This window comes from Neofelis nebulosa, chromosome 10 (assembly GCF_028018385.1).
Source record: "Neofelis nebulosa isolate mNeoNeb1 chromosome 10, mNeoNeb1.pri, whole genome shotgun sequence".
Taxonomy (NCBI): Eukaryota; Metazoa; Chordata; class Mammalia; order Carnivora; family Felidae; genus Neofelis; species Neofelis nebulosa.
Genome location: NC_080791.1, coordinates 75,919,815 through 75,939,299, shown reverse-complemented (window position 1 = coordinate 75,939,299; position 19,485 = coordinate 75,919,815). Strand labels below are relative to the sequence as shown.

The 19,485-nt window shown below is 43.0% G+C and overlaps 1 protein-coding gene across 2 annotated transcripts; it reads right to left on the bottom strand.

Annotated features, from left to right (window-relative positions):
- Positions 1 to 1,523: 1,523 nt before the first annotated feature.
- HTATIP2 (HIV-1 Tat interactive protein 2) lies at positions 1,524 to 16,467 on the bottom strand. Of its 2 annotated transcripts, none has more exons than XM_058688460.1 (6): positions 16,393 to 16,467; positions 15,647 to 15,842; positions 13,212 to 13,319; positions 4,717 to 4,854; positions 2,618 to 2,679; positions 1,524 to 1,900 (listed from the first exon to the last, which is right to left on the bottom strand). In XM_058688460.1, the coding sequence occupies exons 2-6, from the start codon at positions 15,839 to 15,841 to the stop codon at positions 1,675 to 1,677; spliced, it is 729 nt and encodes a 242-aa protein (XP_058544443.1). In that variant the 5' UTR covers position 15,842; positions 16,393 to 16,467; the 3' UTR covers positions 1,524 to 1,674. The 2 variants fall into 2 exon arrangements, with proteins under 2 accessions (XP_058544443.1, XP_058544442.1); XM_058688459.1 differs by lacking the exon at positions 16,393 to 16,467 and adding an exon at positions 16,184 to 16,361.
- Positions 16,468 to 19,485: the final 3,018 nt, after the last annotated feature.

Sequence of the window (19,485 nt, the reverse complement as noted above, 5' to 3'; positions counted from 1 at the left end):
CATGGTTTAACTCCTAATAGGTACTCATTAAATTTGCTGAATGAAAATGATGCCCTGTATTGCTAAACTCTTCTGAATGTATTCCTTTCCTAGAGGACAGTATCTATCAAATATTAGTTTCCCACAGGCCTCAGTATATCCTCATAGGGTCCCCTCATTTCATGTCTCCCTTCGTGGAGCCCACGCTTGTTATCACCCAAACCACAGGCTCTTCAGAGTCCAGCCCCAAAGGAACCCCGCTTGGCAGGAGCAAGATGTTCCCTCTCCTTTCTGAAGTCCACATCCTAAGACCCTACCCCATCCTAAAATACATCTCTTTCCTAGGTGACTGAGAATGGGAATGTCCAGTCCATTCTACAGATAGACCCTCCCAATTAAAGGGGATAGCCTTTATCCTCTGGTGTTCACTGAAGCTTTAAAGGTACCTGGCATCCCCTAGACCCTGTAAAAATTGAATCACTCAAATCACTTTGTTTCCCTCAGCACAGAAGTTAAGACAAGTTTCACCACTACCCTTTGTTCCTGGATGGAAATTAACACTGTGTACTCCTCTTGACTTTGATCCTTCCTTCTGCATCTTTCTTTCTTTGTCCATAGTTTTTAAAGTGTGCACCTTGACATACACTTCTACTGGCTATGTGAACATTTTATGGTTAATTACTACAGGGATCCTAGACCCTATAAAAGAAACCACATATTTCAATTTTATTCATCCATAGCATGTACTAATCCAGTCACAATTAATGGAACTTCCTGGAAATACACAGATACTGGAGGCTTTTATAGAGCGGTTACAAATACAAGCTATGCAGTCAGGCTGACTTGGGTTAGAATCCTGGCTCTGCCATTTCCTAGCTTCAGGTCTTCAGCTTCGGACTTTGGGGCAAGGCGCTTAACCACAGTGAGGCTCAGTTTCTCCATCTAAGATATGGGGATAATACTCAAACCTATAAGGATTATAAGGATTGTTGGAGGGTTACAAGACACATAGCATATGTAAAGGCTGGCACTTGATAAATACTAACCAGTATTATACCACCCAACTGACCAAAATGCTACATATTTCCACTAATACTTGGACATTTCCTAACCATATAAGAGGCACCCAGGACTTGTTCATTTATTTTCCTTCCTATGTTTAATTTCCCCATGATTATACAAGCTCAGTTATGTAATAAATTTTATTACATATTCTAAAGAAGTAGTAAGGCACAATGTTCCTTTACACAAATACAGCAGTCAGCACCGGGTAACTAAGAAACACAAATAGGACAATTTTGGAACAGAACTCACCTGCAAAATATGAAAGGTCTGTACTGCTGCTCTGACTGCAGACAAGCCTTTCAAAGCAGGCCTCCCCACCAGTGGCACCAGAACCACCAGGGGAAGCTAAAACAAATCAACAGATCGCTGTGCTCACACCCTGAAGATTCTGATTCAGAGGTTGAGGCACAGCCTGTGAATCTACTTTTGAAAAGCTCCCTGGGTGACGTACATATACATACAAGCAGGCTCTGCACTGCTGATGCAGAACACAATAATTTTTTTACTGGATCTGGGCAGCTGAGAATAGTGAAACCGCAGTTAAGACACAATGACTTCTTTTAGACACCGAGAGTACCAATTAGGTGGGGAGTGTTGCATTTTACAGAGGGAAGCATTTCCCCAGTGTGGTCACGGCTTGAGAGAATCATCGGCTTTTCCCAGGTCATGGATGGCGTTATTATCCAGCAGTTCCTTCTTCTTGCCACTTGGGTTCACTGCGTTGTTCAGCATTGCCCTAACCACAGTCGCCACCGGCACAGAGTGCCCATGGGCCCAAGATTCTGGTAAGGAGCCAAAGAACTTCCTAACCAACCATTCACCTGGACGAGATTCTTGCCTATCACACAAGAGAACTCTAAAGGGAAAAAGAAAAACCGAGGAAGAGATGGTTTATTGTATTCAGACCATAGAGGGTGTTATGAACTGAACGGTGCCCATGCCCTCCCCCAAATTCATGTTTAAGCTCTAACACCCAGTGTGGCTGTATTTGAAAACAGTGCACTTATGAGGGCAATTAAGGTTAAACCAGGTCATAAGGGTAAGACCCTGATCTGATAGGACTGGTATCCTTACAGAAGAGGGAGAGATAGCGAGATCTCTCCATGTGCACACAAGGGAAAGACCACATCAGGCCATCTACAAACCAGGAAGAGAGGCCTCACCAGACACTAATTCTGATGGCACCTTGATTTTGCACTTCTAGCCTCCAGAATTGTGAGAAAATAAATCTCTGTTGCTTAAGCCTCCCAGTCTGTGGTGTTATTCTGTCATGGCAGCCTGAACAGATTAATCCAATGGGTAAAAGATATTTTGTTTGGTGAATGAAGAGGACTTTTTTTTTTTTTAAGGCAGCAAAAGCTACCCAGGAAATTCCAGACTACTCTGAACCTGGCACTACCAAAGTGTCCGCCCTTTCCTCCAAAGCCAAAGGTATGTTCTTCAGAGAAGCAATCTATCTCCAGCCAGCTTCTTTCATATCTTCGAGAGCTTAGTTGTCAGCCTCTTCAAATGAAAAACTAACTTGTAGGGAAGAATGAACAGCGGCATACTCATGGGCAGGATGAATGCTTACCCAGGCCTAAACACAGAGTAACGTTCGAATTGTAATTCTTCAACCCTAGCTTCCACTTCTCCCTGTTAATAAAAACCAAATTTTAGCGTTTAATCAAGAAGACCAATGCATCATAATGCTTAAGAGGGAATACCTTGGGGTTTTGAAGATAATCTGCTTCTGGAGGTCAAATAATTATAAATATCCTTATCCAGAATTTTAGATTCTGGGAAGTTAAGGAAGAGATCATTTAATCTTCATAGGCAGTAGAGACTTCAAAAAGATGTACTGAATGAGAGGATGGCTGCATGGTCAGCCCGGCCTCTCGTGTGACTGATTTTAAAATAGATCCAGAGGGTAAGTAACATGTTAGGCGTTCAACCATCAATGAATAACCTCCCCTTAGTCTAGAATTAATGTCGCAGGCTGATGAACATCAACCCTTTTTGGTTTCCAGGTAGTTCCAGTAAAGTCAGAAGACCCACTGATCCTCTACATTACTGTCTTCCTAACAAATCCCATCAAATTTCAAGAGACAGTGAGATTACATCTACATGATGGCTTTCAATTAAATTTGTTAAACAAACTATGAATTTTCATGCCAGACATCTCTATGAACAGAAATGCCAGAGGAGCTCAGGCCATGGGAACGTCTAAAGGCCATGTGGATTCAGTGGCATGAATTCCCCCTCTTTCTTGGCCTGTTCATACCATTCACTCGGCACCTAACCTGACGCATCACATAATCTTGGGTAGTTTTAAACACTTTTGTAAAATTAATGTTTTTGACTATATTTACAGAGCTCTGCCACCTTCACCACCACGTAAGTTTAGAATTTTTTCATCACCTTCCCCCCCAGAAAAGCCCCACACCAACCAGCATTCACTCCCATCCCCTTCCCACAAGCTCTATCCAACCACTAATCTTTCTGTCTCTATAGATTTGTCTATTCTGGGTATTTCATATACATGGAATCATACAAGTTGTGGCCTTTTGTGACCAGCCCCTCATAAAGTTTCAACGTCCACCCATGTTATAGCATGTGTCATGCCTTTTTTTATAGTTGAATAATACTCTTTTGTTTGTATATACCACATTTTATTCATCCATTCATCAGCTGATGGGCATTTGGGTTGTTCACACTCTGGCTATTATGAAAAATGCTTCTATGAACATTCACATGCAAGTGTTTATGTGGACAAATCCCTTAGTTTTTACAAAGGTATGTTTTGTCTCTATCTGCAGCGTGCATAAAAGAGGTAAGATAGCAGGCTGAGACTCTACTATCTTAGAAAGGCCCACTTGACCTTTGGCTTGTGTCTAGGAACTTGGATTTCAGGAGTGTCCCTGTCATTACCCAACCGGTAGGGTAGTTTATAGCGCCTAAACTGCCTGTACAATGTGGTTTATGCTGAACACTTGGTTTCCTTCTGGAAGTTTATAATTTTTTCCAGGCTCAGGGTGCCAATGTGACTGACCCCATAAAAACTCTCAACTCCTGGGGTCAGAAAGTTTTCTCTCATATTCTCAACACGCACTGCGGCAATATTAAGCCTGTGCGACTCTACTGCGAAAGGACTCTTGGAAGCCTGTGCCTATTTCCTCTGGACTTTGCCCCGTTCATCCTTCCCTGTTTACTGCCTTTGCTTTCCCTGTAATAAATTGTGGCTGTGAGTGTAACTATATGCTGAGGCCTGTGAGAACTTCTCTCAATTTGCCAAACTGGGGGCTAGCCTTCGGGATCCCCGAACAAGAAACCTTGAGGGCAAGAGCCATACCCAATAATAAAATATCACCTACTCAGGAAGAGTTTAAGAATCACTGCCTCGAAGTCTTTTCTCATGCTAAGATTCCATGCTAATATTCAAGACCAGAGCTGCTACATCTTATTTCATAATTACCAGATATTCAACAGGGGGAAAGACACTGGGAATTATCTTTCCAATCACTCCTGTTTATTAAACATACCCCTGCAAAAAACAGTCCCTGTCATTATTTAAAAAAAAATGAATCTAATGCATTTAATGCCTTTCTGTATTATTTATAATTTTACGTTATTTAGTATTGCCAGTTAACCAGGGTTCTCCAAAATATATGAAAGACAGAAATGTGCACAAACCTTAACTTGCAGATATAAAAAATTGCTCGACTTATCAGCTCCTTTAGAGGACAGCAAGTTAAAATGTTTGCAGCCTCCAGCTTTTGCCAGCTCCGCAGACTTGAGGACATAATCTCGATCGACACGAACAAATCCTTCCTGAGGGTGAAAAGGATGGGAGTTATTTCCAAAAAGCTGTGAGTTCATCTTAAAGATTACTATTCAGGTTGGGTGGCAGGCCAGGAGGCCTGCAGGGGAATGGGGATCTAAATAAAATGCAACCAAGCATAGACCCTGGGAAAGACTCCAAATATGATCCTCAGGATAGACGGACCAGCTTTAGCAGCGAGGCCAGCGAGAAAATAAGGACGGTGACATGGAAACACAGACACCAAACAAATCTGCAAGGAGCAAAAGGAACAGTAAGGTCAGGCTGAGAAACTGCTTTAACTCACACATTTCTCTGTCTTTTAATAACTTTACAAGCTTACAACCCTCTCTCTCTTTTCTCTGTTTTGTTTGTGTCAGGTTTAACGTACAGGGTCTGAAGGCACAGCCGAGAACACTATCTGGGCACTACCAGAACGAAGCCTATTTAATTTCCAATTTTTGTATATGTTTTACATCATACTTTACATATTAATGAAGAGTGAATCCTCAAATTGTTTTACTGAGAGGTATATGATCGGGAATGTTTGGGGGTCCCCGGTCTAGACTCAGTCTGGTGAGGGCAGTGGCTGGGTCTTTCTTCTTAATTCATATCTCAGCATCGGTGTGTGCCTGGCACACAAGAGGTACTCTAAAAATATCTGAATGAACGAATACAAGTCCAACGAAAGAAGAGAAAAGGCAAATCCAATTAGAAAAAAACAGAAGAACTAAGTAGCAATAAAGGAGGAAGGGGAAGCATGGTGCAAACAACAGAACGGAAACTCACTTCCAGGGCCTAACTAACGGAAGGTCACATGCCGGTACCCAAAACACAGAATTCCATGAAGTAACGGCTTCTCAGGACCAGGATGCTGGCATCCTCGATCTCCACATGGCTGGACAGGAGTCTAAAGCCTAGTGAAGCTGAACTTCATACACACCCACAACTCTATGATGAGGTTTTCTATAATGACAATTCCAAATCTGAAGACCATATTACTACTCTGGTGATTTTTTTTATTTTAACTAAAAATTTTCCCTGTAGTAGTTTTGGATCCTACATGTTTTATTTCGTAAGGAGACGTTTGTCTTGCACCTCAGGAAGCATCACGTCCAACCCCGTCATCATGGAGATGTGAAAACAAGGGCCGGTGTCTGGTGAACTTCCTTCTAAGAAGAGAAAGCTGAGAGTGGAATGCAAATTCTTGACTCTGAGTGGTGTCTCCATTGTATCCATCTTCCTTCTTATCTCACACTGCCTCTAGCAAATGACAATGACTAATTCATAACCTGGGGGGGGGGGGGGGGTGGAGAATAATGGCCCCTCAAAGATGTCCATGTCCTGACCCCCATACCTGTGAATATGTTAGGTTACACAGCAAAGGAGAATTCAGGCTGCAGGTGGAATTAAGGTTGCTAATCAGCTGACCTTAAAATAAGATTATTCTGTATTATCTAACTGGGCCCAATTAGTCACAAGAGTCCTTAGAGGTGGAAAAAGGAAGCAGAGAAATGTGAGGAGCACTCAGTCCCCTGTTGCCGGCCCTGAAGATGGAGGGAGGGGACGGTGAAGCAAGGCATGCAGGCAGCCTCTAGAAGCTGGAAAAGGTACAGAAATGGATTTCTCCCCAGAGCCTCCAGAAGGGAACACAGCCCACTCGACACCTTGATTTTATCCCAGCGAAATCTGTGTCAGATTTCTAACTTCTAGACCTGCAAGATGATACATTCATGTGGTCCCAAGTCACTAAAGTTGAGGCAACTGGTGACAGCAGCAATAGGAAACTAAGAGATTTCAGTTTGAAAACAACAGGCCCAAGCAAACTTTTCCAACTTTGTATAAACAGATCGTAAAGGTGAACATGTCGTGAATATAGAGCTCGATGAATTTTCATAAACTGAGCATCTTCTGCAACCAGCTCCCAGATCGAGAACTAGAACGTCACTCCTCCCCCAAAAGCCTCTCCTGTCCTTGGTCATCACTGAGAGTACATTTCCAACTACATCCGCTACCTGCAGGGCAGGGCTACGTTTCTGCCTTATTCGAGACAACAGAAACTTCAGTCGGTCCCCACACGTCATCACCATCTCCTTCTGTGTTGTACACTTGCACTTTCATTCCTCACAGCACACTCCCCTACACACTCATTCCAACTCACGATGCTGCTCTTTTACACCAGTATGAAGCAAACTGAGTTTACGACTCAGCTCATCCTGAGAGAGGGATGGCATTCCCTTCAGGGACAGTCTCCGAATTGAGATTTTACATGTGCTGAGCGTGTGCCAAGAAAAATAATCCAAAGCTACAAAGAAAAATTCTAAAGCCCTCGGCTCCTCTTCCACATCTATTTCTTCCCCTCAACCCCACTCCCCAAACTCTGATTTCAATAACAGGTTCGTTATTCACAATGAAATTACAGAGTGGACTAGGGGAATAAATTCCTTTTTGTCTTTTCAGTTGTTTTAGCACTATTGCTTGGGAGCGTTATCATAGCTGTCGCTGTTAAAATGCTTTCTCTTCCATCGGCTTCTGTAAAAATAAAGGAAAGATTTGGCCAATCACAAGTGCCTGGACCGACGCTGTCTCTCTCGCTTAATCCAGGGCCAGTAAAGGGATAATTTGATTAAACTGAGACCCTAATTTATTTGGCTTTAGTTCTGGATCAACCTCTCCTTAATAGAGTGCTGCCGTCTCCAATTGTTAGATGAAAATTAGAGTGACATAAATGCCATGGGACTTTTTCAATCTGATTAGTCTGCTAAAGCACATCAATACCACCCCAGCCATCACACTCTGGCGTCCTTCCTTTCACCGGCCCGGCGAACAACTGACAACCACTCCTTGCAGGACGAGCACCCACGCTGCCGCAGAGACCCCCACGCTTAGCCCGTCATCCCTGCTCAATGGGCCCTGTTGACAAGGTGCCCATACCTTTTTCCATTGCTGTTCTCTGGACAAAGCTAAAGATTGTTTTATTAGCAATCAATGGCTGTTAATCCAAAATGATTTCACAAATCCTCTGAGCCCTCAAGCTGATTATAAATACGCATTTTTCCAAGCCCACAAATTTTGAATTTCACTTCCCCCGCCCTGATGCATGGCCTTTTAGCTGTGAATGAAACTCAAAAGCAAAGGGGTCAACGGCTTTCAAGGACTTAGAAACCAAACTTAAACGTGGATCCTGGTGACAGACTCGGAGATACCAACCCAGACTAATTTTCTCTGGAGTGAGGAAGATTCCATTTAGAGACAGGAGGACGCTATCTTTGAAATCTTAATAACATCCTTTCTTGTTCTCTAGCTGCACAAATAAAAAAACAATAGGAGAAACAAGCTGAAACAAGCTACTTCATATCCAAGAAACACAATTTTTGGAAAAACAGTGTTTAGTTTCCCTAACCATATGGCAGGAGAAAAAGATATCTCTTCTGAGAACATTACATCCATTCTGTTATAGCCAGTGTGCCTTACTTTAAGCTAGAAAAAAGAATTGATCAAATAAGTTCCCGCTATAAATTTCCTTTCCCAGCACCTGCTCAAAAGAATAAGCACAATGTAATACAACTCGGCAGACATATCTTCACAGGCTCCACAAACATCCAGGGAGACATATTCTCCAATGACTCTTTGAATCGTATTAAAATCCAAAGCTACTAAGTATTTCTTCTCATCTTCTTTACACATGTCTCAAAAGTGGGAACACTGTGACTTAAGATACAACTCGTCCTAACAAGGTATTTCAGCGCTGACTGGCATGGTCAACGAGCCTGCCACAACAATTCAACATCTGGGGCCTCCTTCTCCAAGAAGGGAGGATCTATCATCCTGTAAAGAGGCCCCCTTAGCCATATTCCTACTTCAGATTCTTTCTCCTTTACTCCCTTTGCAATCCAGCCCATAAAATTAGACTAGAAAACAGAGATGCTGACAAACAACAAATGGTATAATCTGAACCCCGTCTGTTTGTGTCCTGGAGGGCATCTCTGTATTTGATGCACAGTGCGGGAACCAAGATCTTGATTAGAAAAAAAGCTCTGGAGAAAAAAATAAAAATCAAACAGGTACTGAGATTCCTGAGTTCATCTCTACGTTCTCACAAAATGTTTCCAGTTGGGGCATTCTTCTTTCTGTGTGATGGAAGTCAAAGAATTCTGCAGACCAAAGGGGTCTCAGTGGTCACCTCCTTCTCATTACCAACAAGGAGGCAGTGGCCCATGGGAGCTAACCAGGACACCCATGGCTATTTGGTATCCAGAGCCTCGAACCAGCGGGGGCCCTATCACTTCCCAAGCACCCTCTCAGGCATCAAATTAAACAGTACAGATTACGACAGGAGTCAGAGAGCCTTTCCTATAAAGGATGAGATCGCAAAAATTGTCAGATTTGCAGGCTTATGTTAAGTTACACAGCTCTGCCAGCAGGGCACAACAGCAGCCACAGACAATACATTAGGTAATGAGAACAGCTGTGTTCCAGTAAAACTTTACTCGTGGATAATGAAATTTGAATTTCTTATATTTTCACGTCATGATGTATTATTCCCCTTTGGGGTTTTTTTTAGTCATTTTAAAATACAAAAACATTCTTAGCTAAATGGGCTGTAGAAAAACAGGAGGGCTGGATGTGACCCACAGTCTGTGGTCTGCAACCTGGATTAAAAGAATGTATCATTAGAATCAGAAGCCAGGAGACTCTAACGATGCCTAATAAACGTTACAATCGTTCCATGAATCACATTAACGGCATTGTCCATTCAACAGAATCCAAGAACCTGGACTGCGAGGAAACAAATATGGTGAAACCATATTACACCACCTCAAACTCACTAACCACATCCTTCCCTTAATACACATAAGGGGAAAGCACTACTCTCAGTGACATCTGTGAGTTTTTGCTCCACAGCCCAGGCCAATGTAGATCTGGGTTTCAAAGGGTATTTCAACCTTCACTAGCACACGAGTTATGTATTAAAGCAAGGTGAAGGCCACCTGGGGACTACAGTACCTAGAAAAGCAGGCTCCTGAAAGCAGGTCCAACAAGAAGAGGAAGGTTGGCTCACATCACAATCTCCCAAGGAGCTTGCTAAAAATAAGTTGCCAAGCTTCCAACCTTAGAAATTCTGATCCAGCAGATCTGGGCGGAGGCCAAGTAAGGAAGCCGCTGCACCGATGAGACAAATGGGGCTTGTGAAGGTGAAAAAGAAGACCAGCACCTAACACGACTAAAGAAAATGGTTATCCAAACAGCTGATGAGGCTAACAGACCTATCCCTAGCTCCAGTTTCAAGAGAAATCTGGGTTGACTGAATTTTATGGGTTGGAATATTCTCCCCCAAATTCCTGTGCTGAAGTCGTACCCTCTAGTACCTCAGACTGTGACCTTATTTGGAAACAGGGTCATTCCTGACATTATTAGTTGAGGTGAGGTCATATTGGGTTGGATGGTTCTTAATCCAATTGGACTATTGTAAAAACGAGCAATTTGGACACAGCCACACACCCACACACAGGAAAAACGCCAACTGAAGAGACACACAGAGAACACGGTCATCTATGAGTCAAGGAGAGAAGCCTGGAAAAGTTCCCTCCCTCACAGCCATCAGGGTAACCAAACTTGCCAACACCTGGATCTCAGACTTCTTGCCTCCAGAGCTGTGAGACACTACATTTCTGTTGTTTATGCCACCCTGGTTATGGCACCTTGTTATGAGAGCCACAGCAAATTCAGACACTGAAGATCATAAGGAGGTAAGATGGCTACTCAGAGTGTCAACAGTGAATGAGACAGAAACCATGAGTTTCTTGGAGTTTCTCTGATGGAAAGTCATATCGCCGAGGAAAAATGTGGGGTATTCCAGTTACCAAACAGCTACAGAATGACACTAGGCTTGCATTGGCTTTACAGTATTTACCTGATGAGCTCTTTTTCTATAGAGAGGGCTGCCAACTCATAATTCGGAGTAGGGTGAGCTTGGAAATCCACAATCCCCCTTCAGACAACTATTATTACCCAGCCACTTGTGAACTGTCACCTCTTTTAAATTACCTAAAGTTGTCACAACTCTCAAACTTTATATTGCATCCAATCTAAATTAGTTTCAAATTAGAAAAAAAAAAAAAAGACTTTCTGGAGGAAACGTCAACTTACTTGCTGCCACTATCCTCTTGAACCATTTAAACCCCAACTCATTTCTGAGATTATAGCTGGCTTAGCGGTTATTTCTCTTGCTTCCCCACCAATACTTTTCTTTTCAAACTGATTTTGGAAAACAAAAGGTATCGAGTAGCCTGAGGGTGGGATGGGGTGGCGGGAGGGGAACCAACTCCATCTAAAAAAATATTCTGGATAGGGAAGACACTTGATTCCTCTTATTAAAACTGCTTTACATGATTTGAATACATCAAAACAATTTAGACTTTTTCCTGGACCATCCTATAATGAGATTTGCCTTGTGTCATGAATATCAACTGCTCCATACCTAATGCAGTGTTTTTAATTTTGCTGAGTCACCACCAAAATCAGGTTGGCACTTGAGACACTTCAACCTGCAATGCACTAGAACAAAAGTTCTTCAATGCTCTCAGAGGGCACACTGCTTGTGACTGGCCCTGGGACAGAAAAGCCTGCACCAGCTGCTGAGCAGGAACATGACCCTTTCTAGGAGACATAATCTGCCCATTCCCGGGAAAGTCCAATTTCTCTATAATCCATACTTTCCAGCACAGAGCTCAAACCCAGCTGGGTTCCAAGTGGACATAACAGAACTGCAAAAATTTGGAAATACATCCTTACCGAAAGCATAAATAGAATTATTATTTGGATCACCAGCAGGCCCAGAGAAACACATCTGAGCTAAACTCCTTAGCTGGTATAAACCAAGAGTTCTTAGTCATGCGCTCTCCTAATGGTGCTGATGCGTGGGCCTGTGTATAAATCTATGATAAGCCCCCATAGCAGCATTGTGGTCCTGCATATTTAACAGATACATTTAGCTCCAGCAATCTTCTGCCAGAGGGATAAACTATAGTCAAGGTATATATCAAGATGTATTAACACTTGCCCAGAATCTACATAGTAAGCAATGACTTCTAACTAGGTAGTAAACTATGCCTTCTGGACAGAGGCTGATGCAATTTAGAATACCATTAAAAAGAAAATAAAACATGGATTAGAACAGTTCTGCGTCAGTTAAGGCTGAATCACCACTGGGGTTGAATCATCGCCGAAGGCTGAGTCATCACTAAAGGCTAGCTGAATCGTGCCTCTGTTCTGACGTCCTATATCGGAAGTTTAAATCTTGGCATGAAAATAGGTTCCAGCAAAGCAGTGTGGAGGTTCCTCAGAAAATTAAAAATAGACCTACCCTATGACCCAGCAATAGCACTGCTAGGAATTTATCCAAGGGATACAGGAGTACTGATGCATAGGGGCACTTGTACCCCAATGTTTATAGCAGCACTCTCAACAATAACCAAATTATGGAAAGAGCCTAAATGTCCATCAACTGATGAATGGATAAAGAAATTGTGGTTTATATACACAATGGAATACTACGTGGCAATGAGAAAAAATGAAATATGGCCTTTTGTAGCAACGTGGATGGAACTGGAGAGTGTGATGCTAAGTGAAATAAGCCATACAGAGAAAGACAGATACCATATGGTTTCACTCTTATGTGGATCCTGAGAAACTTAACAGAAACCCATGGGGGAGGGGAAGGAAAAAAAAAAAAAAGAGTTTAGAGTGGGAGAGAGCCAAAGCATAAGAGACTGTTAAAAACTGAGAACAAACTGAGGGTTGATGGGGGGGGGGAGGGAGGGCAGGGTGGGTGATGGGTATTGAGGAGGGCACCTTTTGGGATGAGCACTGGGTGTTGTATGGAAACCAATTTGACAGTAAATTTCATATATTAAAAAATAAATAAATAAATAAAAATAAAATAAAATAAAAAGAAAAGAAAATAGGTTCCAGCAAATCATTCATGTGAGAGAGAACGCTTTAAGTTTAAAACATTTATAAAGAAAAAAAAAGTTTACTGCCAACAGCATGACCCAGTTACTTTTACTCAGACATAATGGTTTGCCTTCATCAGGGGATGTGGTGACAGCAACATTTGCAAGAGGCAAGATCTTGCAAATATTTACGACATCTCTCAGCACGAGGACTGAACTCAAGGATTACTTTGAAGGAAAGATGAATTTATCAGTACTAGCCAAAGAATAGTAAAAGCTAGGGCAGCCTATGAAATCTTAAATGATAAGAGCTTATTTACATTTAAGCACCACAAACATAAAGAAAAAGAGGAAGAAAGGAATCTTTGACGTTTCTGGCCAGCAAAAGGGAAAGGGGTCTATTTCTTCCTTACCGCCCCGGCTTTTTTTCTGGTGGTACCCAGGCAACAGAATCCAACATCATGACCTTGAAAGGCAGAAGCGTAGTCATCCAACTTTTCAAAGTCCACCACTTCTTGATTCTAGACGACAAGGACAAAGCTGTATATAACTTGATGTTATTAAAAGACAGAGAAAAATACCCCTCTAGATTTAAAGAATAAGTTACAGAACATTATTGAAGAGGCTGCCCACTTACCATTAAATTTTGCAAGCCCTCTGCTCTGGCATCTCTTTCTCTTGCCAGTCTCCTTCTATCTTTTCCATGTTAGACTATTTAGCAGGGCAGATTCCTAGGTACGGAAATTGCGACGCCGCATAGTGTTTCTTTTACTTAGTAAGAAACCTCTGAAAGGGCCAGAGCGGCACTGGTGCAGAGTGGCAGAAAGCTGGGGCATTAGACATTAAGCATGGACACATTTGTGCTTTATACAGAATTAATAAGGTACTGGGTAGTTTTTAAGACCTATGACCACAGGATTGTGACAGATACTATTTATAAAATTGATACTTTGCCGGGAGAAAAACCAAGTTTAGTAACATAATAGAAATTCAATTAAGGAAAATGCATAATCATATTTTTTAAAAATTTTGCAAGCTCATTTTCTCCCACTAAAAAGTTATTAATCTGAATTCAAAATCAACAATGCACTTAGATGTCCACAGTATATATAATTGGACTTTAAGTGATCCCTAGATCTCTAAAGTCAAGTTCAATTATCATTTTCTCTCTGGAAAAATAAGACCTGTCTATACCACCAGAAGGGATATCAGTGAGGTATAATTTCAGGGCAAGGAACGGTGTTTGGAACCTCAAAGACCTAGGTTCGACTCTTGAGCCTGCTACTTACTAAGCCTATGATTTTGGCCAAGTTATTTACCATGTGCCTGTTTTTCCACCAATAAAATGTGAATGATAATCTTTCCTTCAGTCCAATTCATGAACCACCTATTTTAGAATCGGCCAGTGAGTGTTTGATAGAAAGGCTTATTCTTAGGTGTTGCACCAATACTTTTGAAGCAGAAAATGCCCTTGTAATAAGCACCCTCAGTAATTTTCATGCTCACTCAGGTTTAAGAACCTTCATGAAACCTCATAAATTTGTTGTGAAACCTAAAAAAGAAAGATTGAGGGATGCCTGGGTGGCTTAGTTGGTTAGGCATCAGATTTTGGCTTGGGCCATGATTTCGTGGTTTGTGGATTCGGTTTGTGGGTTCAAGCCCCGCATAGGGCTCTCTGCTGTCAGTCCACTTAGGATTTTCTGCCCTCCTCTCTCTTCCCCTCCCTAACTTGTGTGTGCACCCTCTCTGTCAAAATAAATAAAGACTGGGAAAAAAAAAAGATTGAGAAGTTCCCATCACCCAGGAGTTCAAATAAAATGTAGTTTTCCTTCCCTAGTAACAACTCTTTCAAAAGGATTTTCAGGGCACTATGTGCAATGCTGAAGAAAAGTATGTTCGCATTAAGTGCATAACCAAAAGATGTGCCACCAGAACTCATTTATCAAAGCACAGAACTCAATTTCCGTTTTTAATTACCAGGAGTATTTGACATATTCCATGAAGGCAGACTATGAAAACTACTTATTACCTAAGTCTGAGCAAAGATGTCCATCTTAAATAGAAAAGTCCTGGTGGACATAAGATCTATGCAAAATGACTGACCGTGGGTATACAGGGGTTAAGAACATGTATAGTGAGACACTTGTTACCTAGAATGTTCCACCTGTGAAGCCTATGGGACCAAGTTCTGTAGTTGTGGGGTCTCAGAATTACATTATAGTTTAATCTGCCACAGTTCACAACTCCCTTTAAATGAGGAAAGGAATCTCTACAAAGCTCAGACTCCAAATATTTAGGGGAATCTGGCATATACCATTTGGCTAACCATGTAAGCATGGCAGTGGAGAGAATATTCCACTTACATCCACAAGGCTGCAGCCCTGGGAAGTTAAGAGGGCAATCTTATAAGTGAATAACCGCACCTTTCATTGCCATAGACTCTGCTTGTAATTCACTGACATTAGTATTGAGTGGACAGGTAAACAAGACAAGCAAAGTGGTTTAGAAAATTGCCCCAGGTTACAGGTCTGCTTCTAGAACCCAGCTTGAATGGCCCTGAAAATGTGCTCTTCTCTGTCCCCCCAGGCCCCATTACAATCCAGGCCGGCCTTACAGGAGTCTAGATTGAGAGAAGGGCTTTGCCCAAGGTCACACAGTGAGTGGGTACGCTGACCTGGGCTTAAAACTGCGACAAAAACTTCCAGAAAGGGCTCTCACAGACCATTCTTGGCCACATTCTGATCACCTCTACCACTGCACAGGCAATGTTGAGTCTTTAGGCTTAAAAATATGTTCACTCCGCAGAATCGCTGCAAATACATTTTTGAGTCCCAGCTAAAATACCCACCACATTTTTATAAGCTTCCTCATCGAAGGTGAGCTTTCTCCGGCCAATGAGCGTGATTTTGGAAAACAGGTTCTGTTCCAAGATTTCTTTTAAGAGCACTCTGCCGGTTTCCCCGCTGGCCCCCAGAATAAAGACAGATTTATTCTGCATCCTGAAGTCTTCCCGAAGCTTCGGCAGCGCCTCAGTCTTGGCCATGCTACAGAAATAACATCGACAGATGTGGTCTTGGGATGTTTAAAGGACGGCCCTTGCTTATCCTGGGGAACAATGGTGGTTTATTTGTTTTAGAAAACAGTACTATTTTTCTCCGCAGTCTGGGCCCAGGGGAAAGTGCTGAATCACCTGCAGGGCGTGGCGCCCTGGCCGTCCCCGCACCTGAGTCAATCTACCGCTCGGAAGGGGCCCTAAGGAGAATGCGCCCAGGTGCCACGGCACCCATGGGCCTGGTTCTCCACCGTTACCTCCGGTTCCAGCCCCTCCTTCCTCCGCCCACTGGGATGCAGGGGCCTAGCTCGGTCCCCTGCACGGAGGGATTACCTGGAGCCGGCCCCCGGCCCCGCGTCCTCAAGCCACAGCAGGAGCAAGGCGGCCAACAGTGCCGCCGCCGCCGCCGCCGCGCTTAGCGCCGCGGGCCCGGGAATCAGGGAATCCCCCCTTCCCCGCGGATCCGCGTCCCCTCGCCCCATTCGGCGGATGCCCCTCCCAAGTGCGCGCAGGGGTCGCTGGCTGCCCAAGCGCGCGCCTACCCGACTATGTCTTCCGGTGACTTAGCAGAGCCTCTGCCTCGCCCCGCCCGGGGGGGGGCGGGGCCTGGGGGGAGGGCGCGGGGCGGGCCGCGAACACGTGCGCAGCGCGACTGGGTGGGAAGCTTGGAGACCGCCTCCTAAATGCTAGCCTTCGCCTGCATCCTTTTTGCCACCTTCGTGCCGCCACCTAGGCTAAGGTCGCCCTCATCCAAGGCCTCGGCCAGTAGACGCGACCTTTGCTGGCCTCTTTCTAAAACGTGTCATTTCAGTCGTGTATTGGACATCTCTATCTCGAACTCACCATGACAAAACCTTAACCGTTCCCATCCAACCACCCCAAACCGAAATTAAACAAACCTCCTTGCCTCCCTTGGGTCTTGCTTTGCCTATACATTCTCACATCCTCACCCCTCCTCTCTCAAGTCAGAAATTTGGGCTGTCCCCATTGACTCCTTTTTCCTGGCATTTCCACCGTCCAGATTAATCTCCAAGTCCTGCCATCCTATGTGCCTTTCAGACATTTCTCTTGTGTAATTCTCTCACCAGAGCTCACCAGTAAAACTGGTTTCCCTACCCAGGTCCCAGATTGTGAGCCAGGGTGATCTTCCACACCTGATCCCGTGGCTCACTCTCCCAGATCAGTGGTGTTTAGAACATAACAATCTACATTGGGCCTGCCCTGGATCTTGAAGTCCTTGTCAGGAATCAGAATCACAAGTAGGAATCTGAACAACAGAGACAGACTGCGTTGTAAACGTTGGTTATTTTGGGCTGCCCAGCATTCAAACTCTATCCGTATTTTTGGGAGTTCCAAAGTAAGTGGGACACAGGACCCCACCTCCCCCTCTAGAAGCCAAGTGAACCATGTGTTCCCTCACCCAACTCCTTGTGAATTGTTATATATAGGTGAGACCTAGGCTCAGCTCATCAGACACTGCCATCCAGGTTTCACTTCTGGGGGAGTGAAAATAGATGCAGTGGAAGCCTCAGATAGGGTTCTACTGGACGAACCAGCCATAGGATAAGGGCATCATCCTCTGATCTGTCAGAGAGCTGATGGTGTGATCCTTTCCGTGTTTTGCCTCCTTAATTCCTGCCTGTTTACAGAGCCTGTTCTTTATAGTTTGCTATTCTTCCTGTAATTTCGTTTTCTGCTTCAGCTAGCCAGAGCTACTTCTCTTGCTTGCAATAAAAAACCTTGAATGATACAAAGCAGAGTGATTTGTTCCCCACTGACCTGTCACAGTGTTTGCACCCTTCCCTTTGAGCTCCTAAAGCTTTTCCACTAAAATGCAATTTAAAATCTTGTCAACTAGCACTGTCTCAAGAATTTATTCATCATATCTGTTGCAGAGATTAATTGTCCCCAATGTCCATTCTCCCCTTCTTTCTTGTTTTTAGTTGTGGCATAATTGCTATACAATAAAAGGCACAGGTCCTAAAGGTTCAGTTCCATGATTTTAGACAATTATATATACACCTAGATAACCCACCCAAAACAAGATATAGAACATTTCTGTCAACCTGGAAAGCACCTTCATTCTTCCTTCTAGGGAATCCCTCCCCATCCCAGAAGCAACCATTTTCTGATCTCTGTTGATACAGATTACTTTGGCTGTTACAGAACTTCATTAAATAAAACCATACAGCATATACTCTTTTGTGCCCCAAGTTTTTCTGCTCAACATAATGTTCTTAAGACTCATCCCTGTTATTTGTAGGGCTGCATTATGACCTCCGTGGGCCCTTGGGACTTCATGGGCCCCTTTCTTCTTAAAAAATGAAGTTAAAAAATTATATAACTGTGTTACTATAAAAACAAACATATCCATATTATATATTAATAAAATGTTTTCTTCAGCCTGAAAGTTCATTTTTTTCCTCCTGATTTTGAAGAAATTTAAAGAAATTTAAATTTAGATTTGTATCAGTACTTTGTTCCTCTGTTGCTGAGTGGCATTCCATTACATGAATATCCCACAACATGTTCCATCATTCTCCTGTGGATGGACATTTGGTTTGTTTCCTGGTTTGGGCTCTTATGAATAAGACTTGTATGAGCACTCTTGTACCAGTCATTTTGTTGGAATATGTTTTCATAACTTTTAGGTAAATACCTACAAGAGGAAGGACCAAAGCGTTTGCTAAGGTTCACATACCATTTTCTTCTCCTACCCACTTGGTATCATTGAACTTTTTAATTTTAGTCATTTAGTGGATGTTGAATGATCACAGGGCTCCTCGTCTTTCTTTGAGCAATAGGGCTCTAAGTTATATCTGACCGCATGGCTGTCCATTTAGATCCTATATTTCCTGGTATCACTTGCAAGACAATGTGACCATGTGACAATGTTTTAGCCAATGAACCTCAAGCAGAGATAATATGTACATATTTGAATCAGATTTTAATAAGGAAGTTACCTGCTTTCCCTTCATTTTCCCTTTCCTCCTATCATTAGGCCAGAATGTGAATGTGGTACTAGTGGGCCAGGTCTGGTCCTGGGAAGAAAAATACCCTAGGAGATGGCAGAGCAAGAAGTTAGAACCCGAGTCCCTGGATGACTTCAAAGAACAGAGACACTTACCTACCCTGGACTGCCTGCCCATCTGTGGGCAATGGGAGAAAAGTACACTTAAGTCATGTTGGAGCTACCATAATTTTGTTTCAGCAGCTTAGCCAGCATTTGCCCTATATAAAATCCTTTCAGTCAATCTTGTCAATGGATATTTACTGATTATTTAATGTGAGGTAAATACTGTGCTAGGCACTATGGATTTTTCCAAGATGAATCAGATACCAGATAAATTTACTCTCACCTGAGGCGGCAAGTCATGAATACTTCGGGAGCTAAATAGAAGTACATGTAAACCTTATCAAGCATCCCCAAACCTTCACAGGGTAGCACATGCTAAATGCCAAATGAGTGTACACACAAGAAATGGAAACTCAGAGAAAGACAAACCCATGACTTTTCTTCTCTGACAGTTGGCTAGCATCAAGGCCCTGCGATAATGTGACATGTCCTAGGCTACTAGGGCAATAGGGTAACAAACAATTATGGCAAATAGGAAAAGAAAGGCATAAGGGACGGA

Bases quoted from the DNA above. Each gene is read 5' to 3' on its own strand.
- HTATIP2 (XM_058688459.1), bottom strand. From the start codon at position 16,332: ATGGGGCGAGGGGACGCGGATCCGCGGGGAAGGGGGGATTCCCTGATT. The intron at 4,855-13,211 runs GTAAGGAAGAAA...TTTCACCCTCAG, and splicing joins CCAGAAAAAAAGCCGGGGCG to GAAGGATTTGTTCGTGTCGA. The intron at 1,901-2,617 runs GTAAGCATTCAT...TTTTCCCTTTAG, and splicing joins TACTCTGTGTTTAGGCCTGG to AGTTCTCTTGTGTGATAGGC.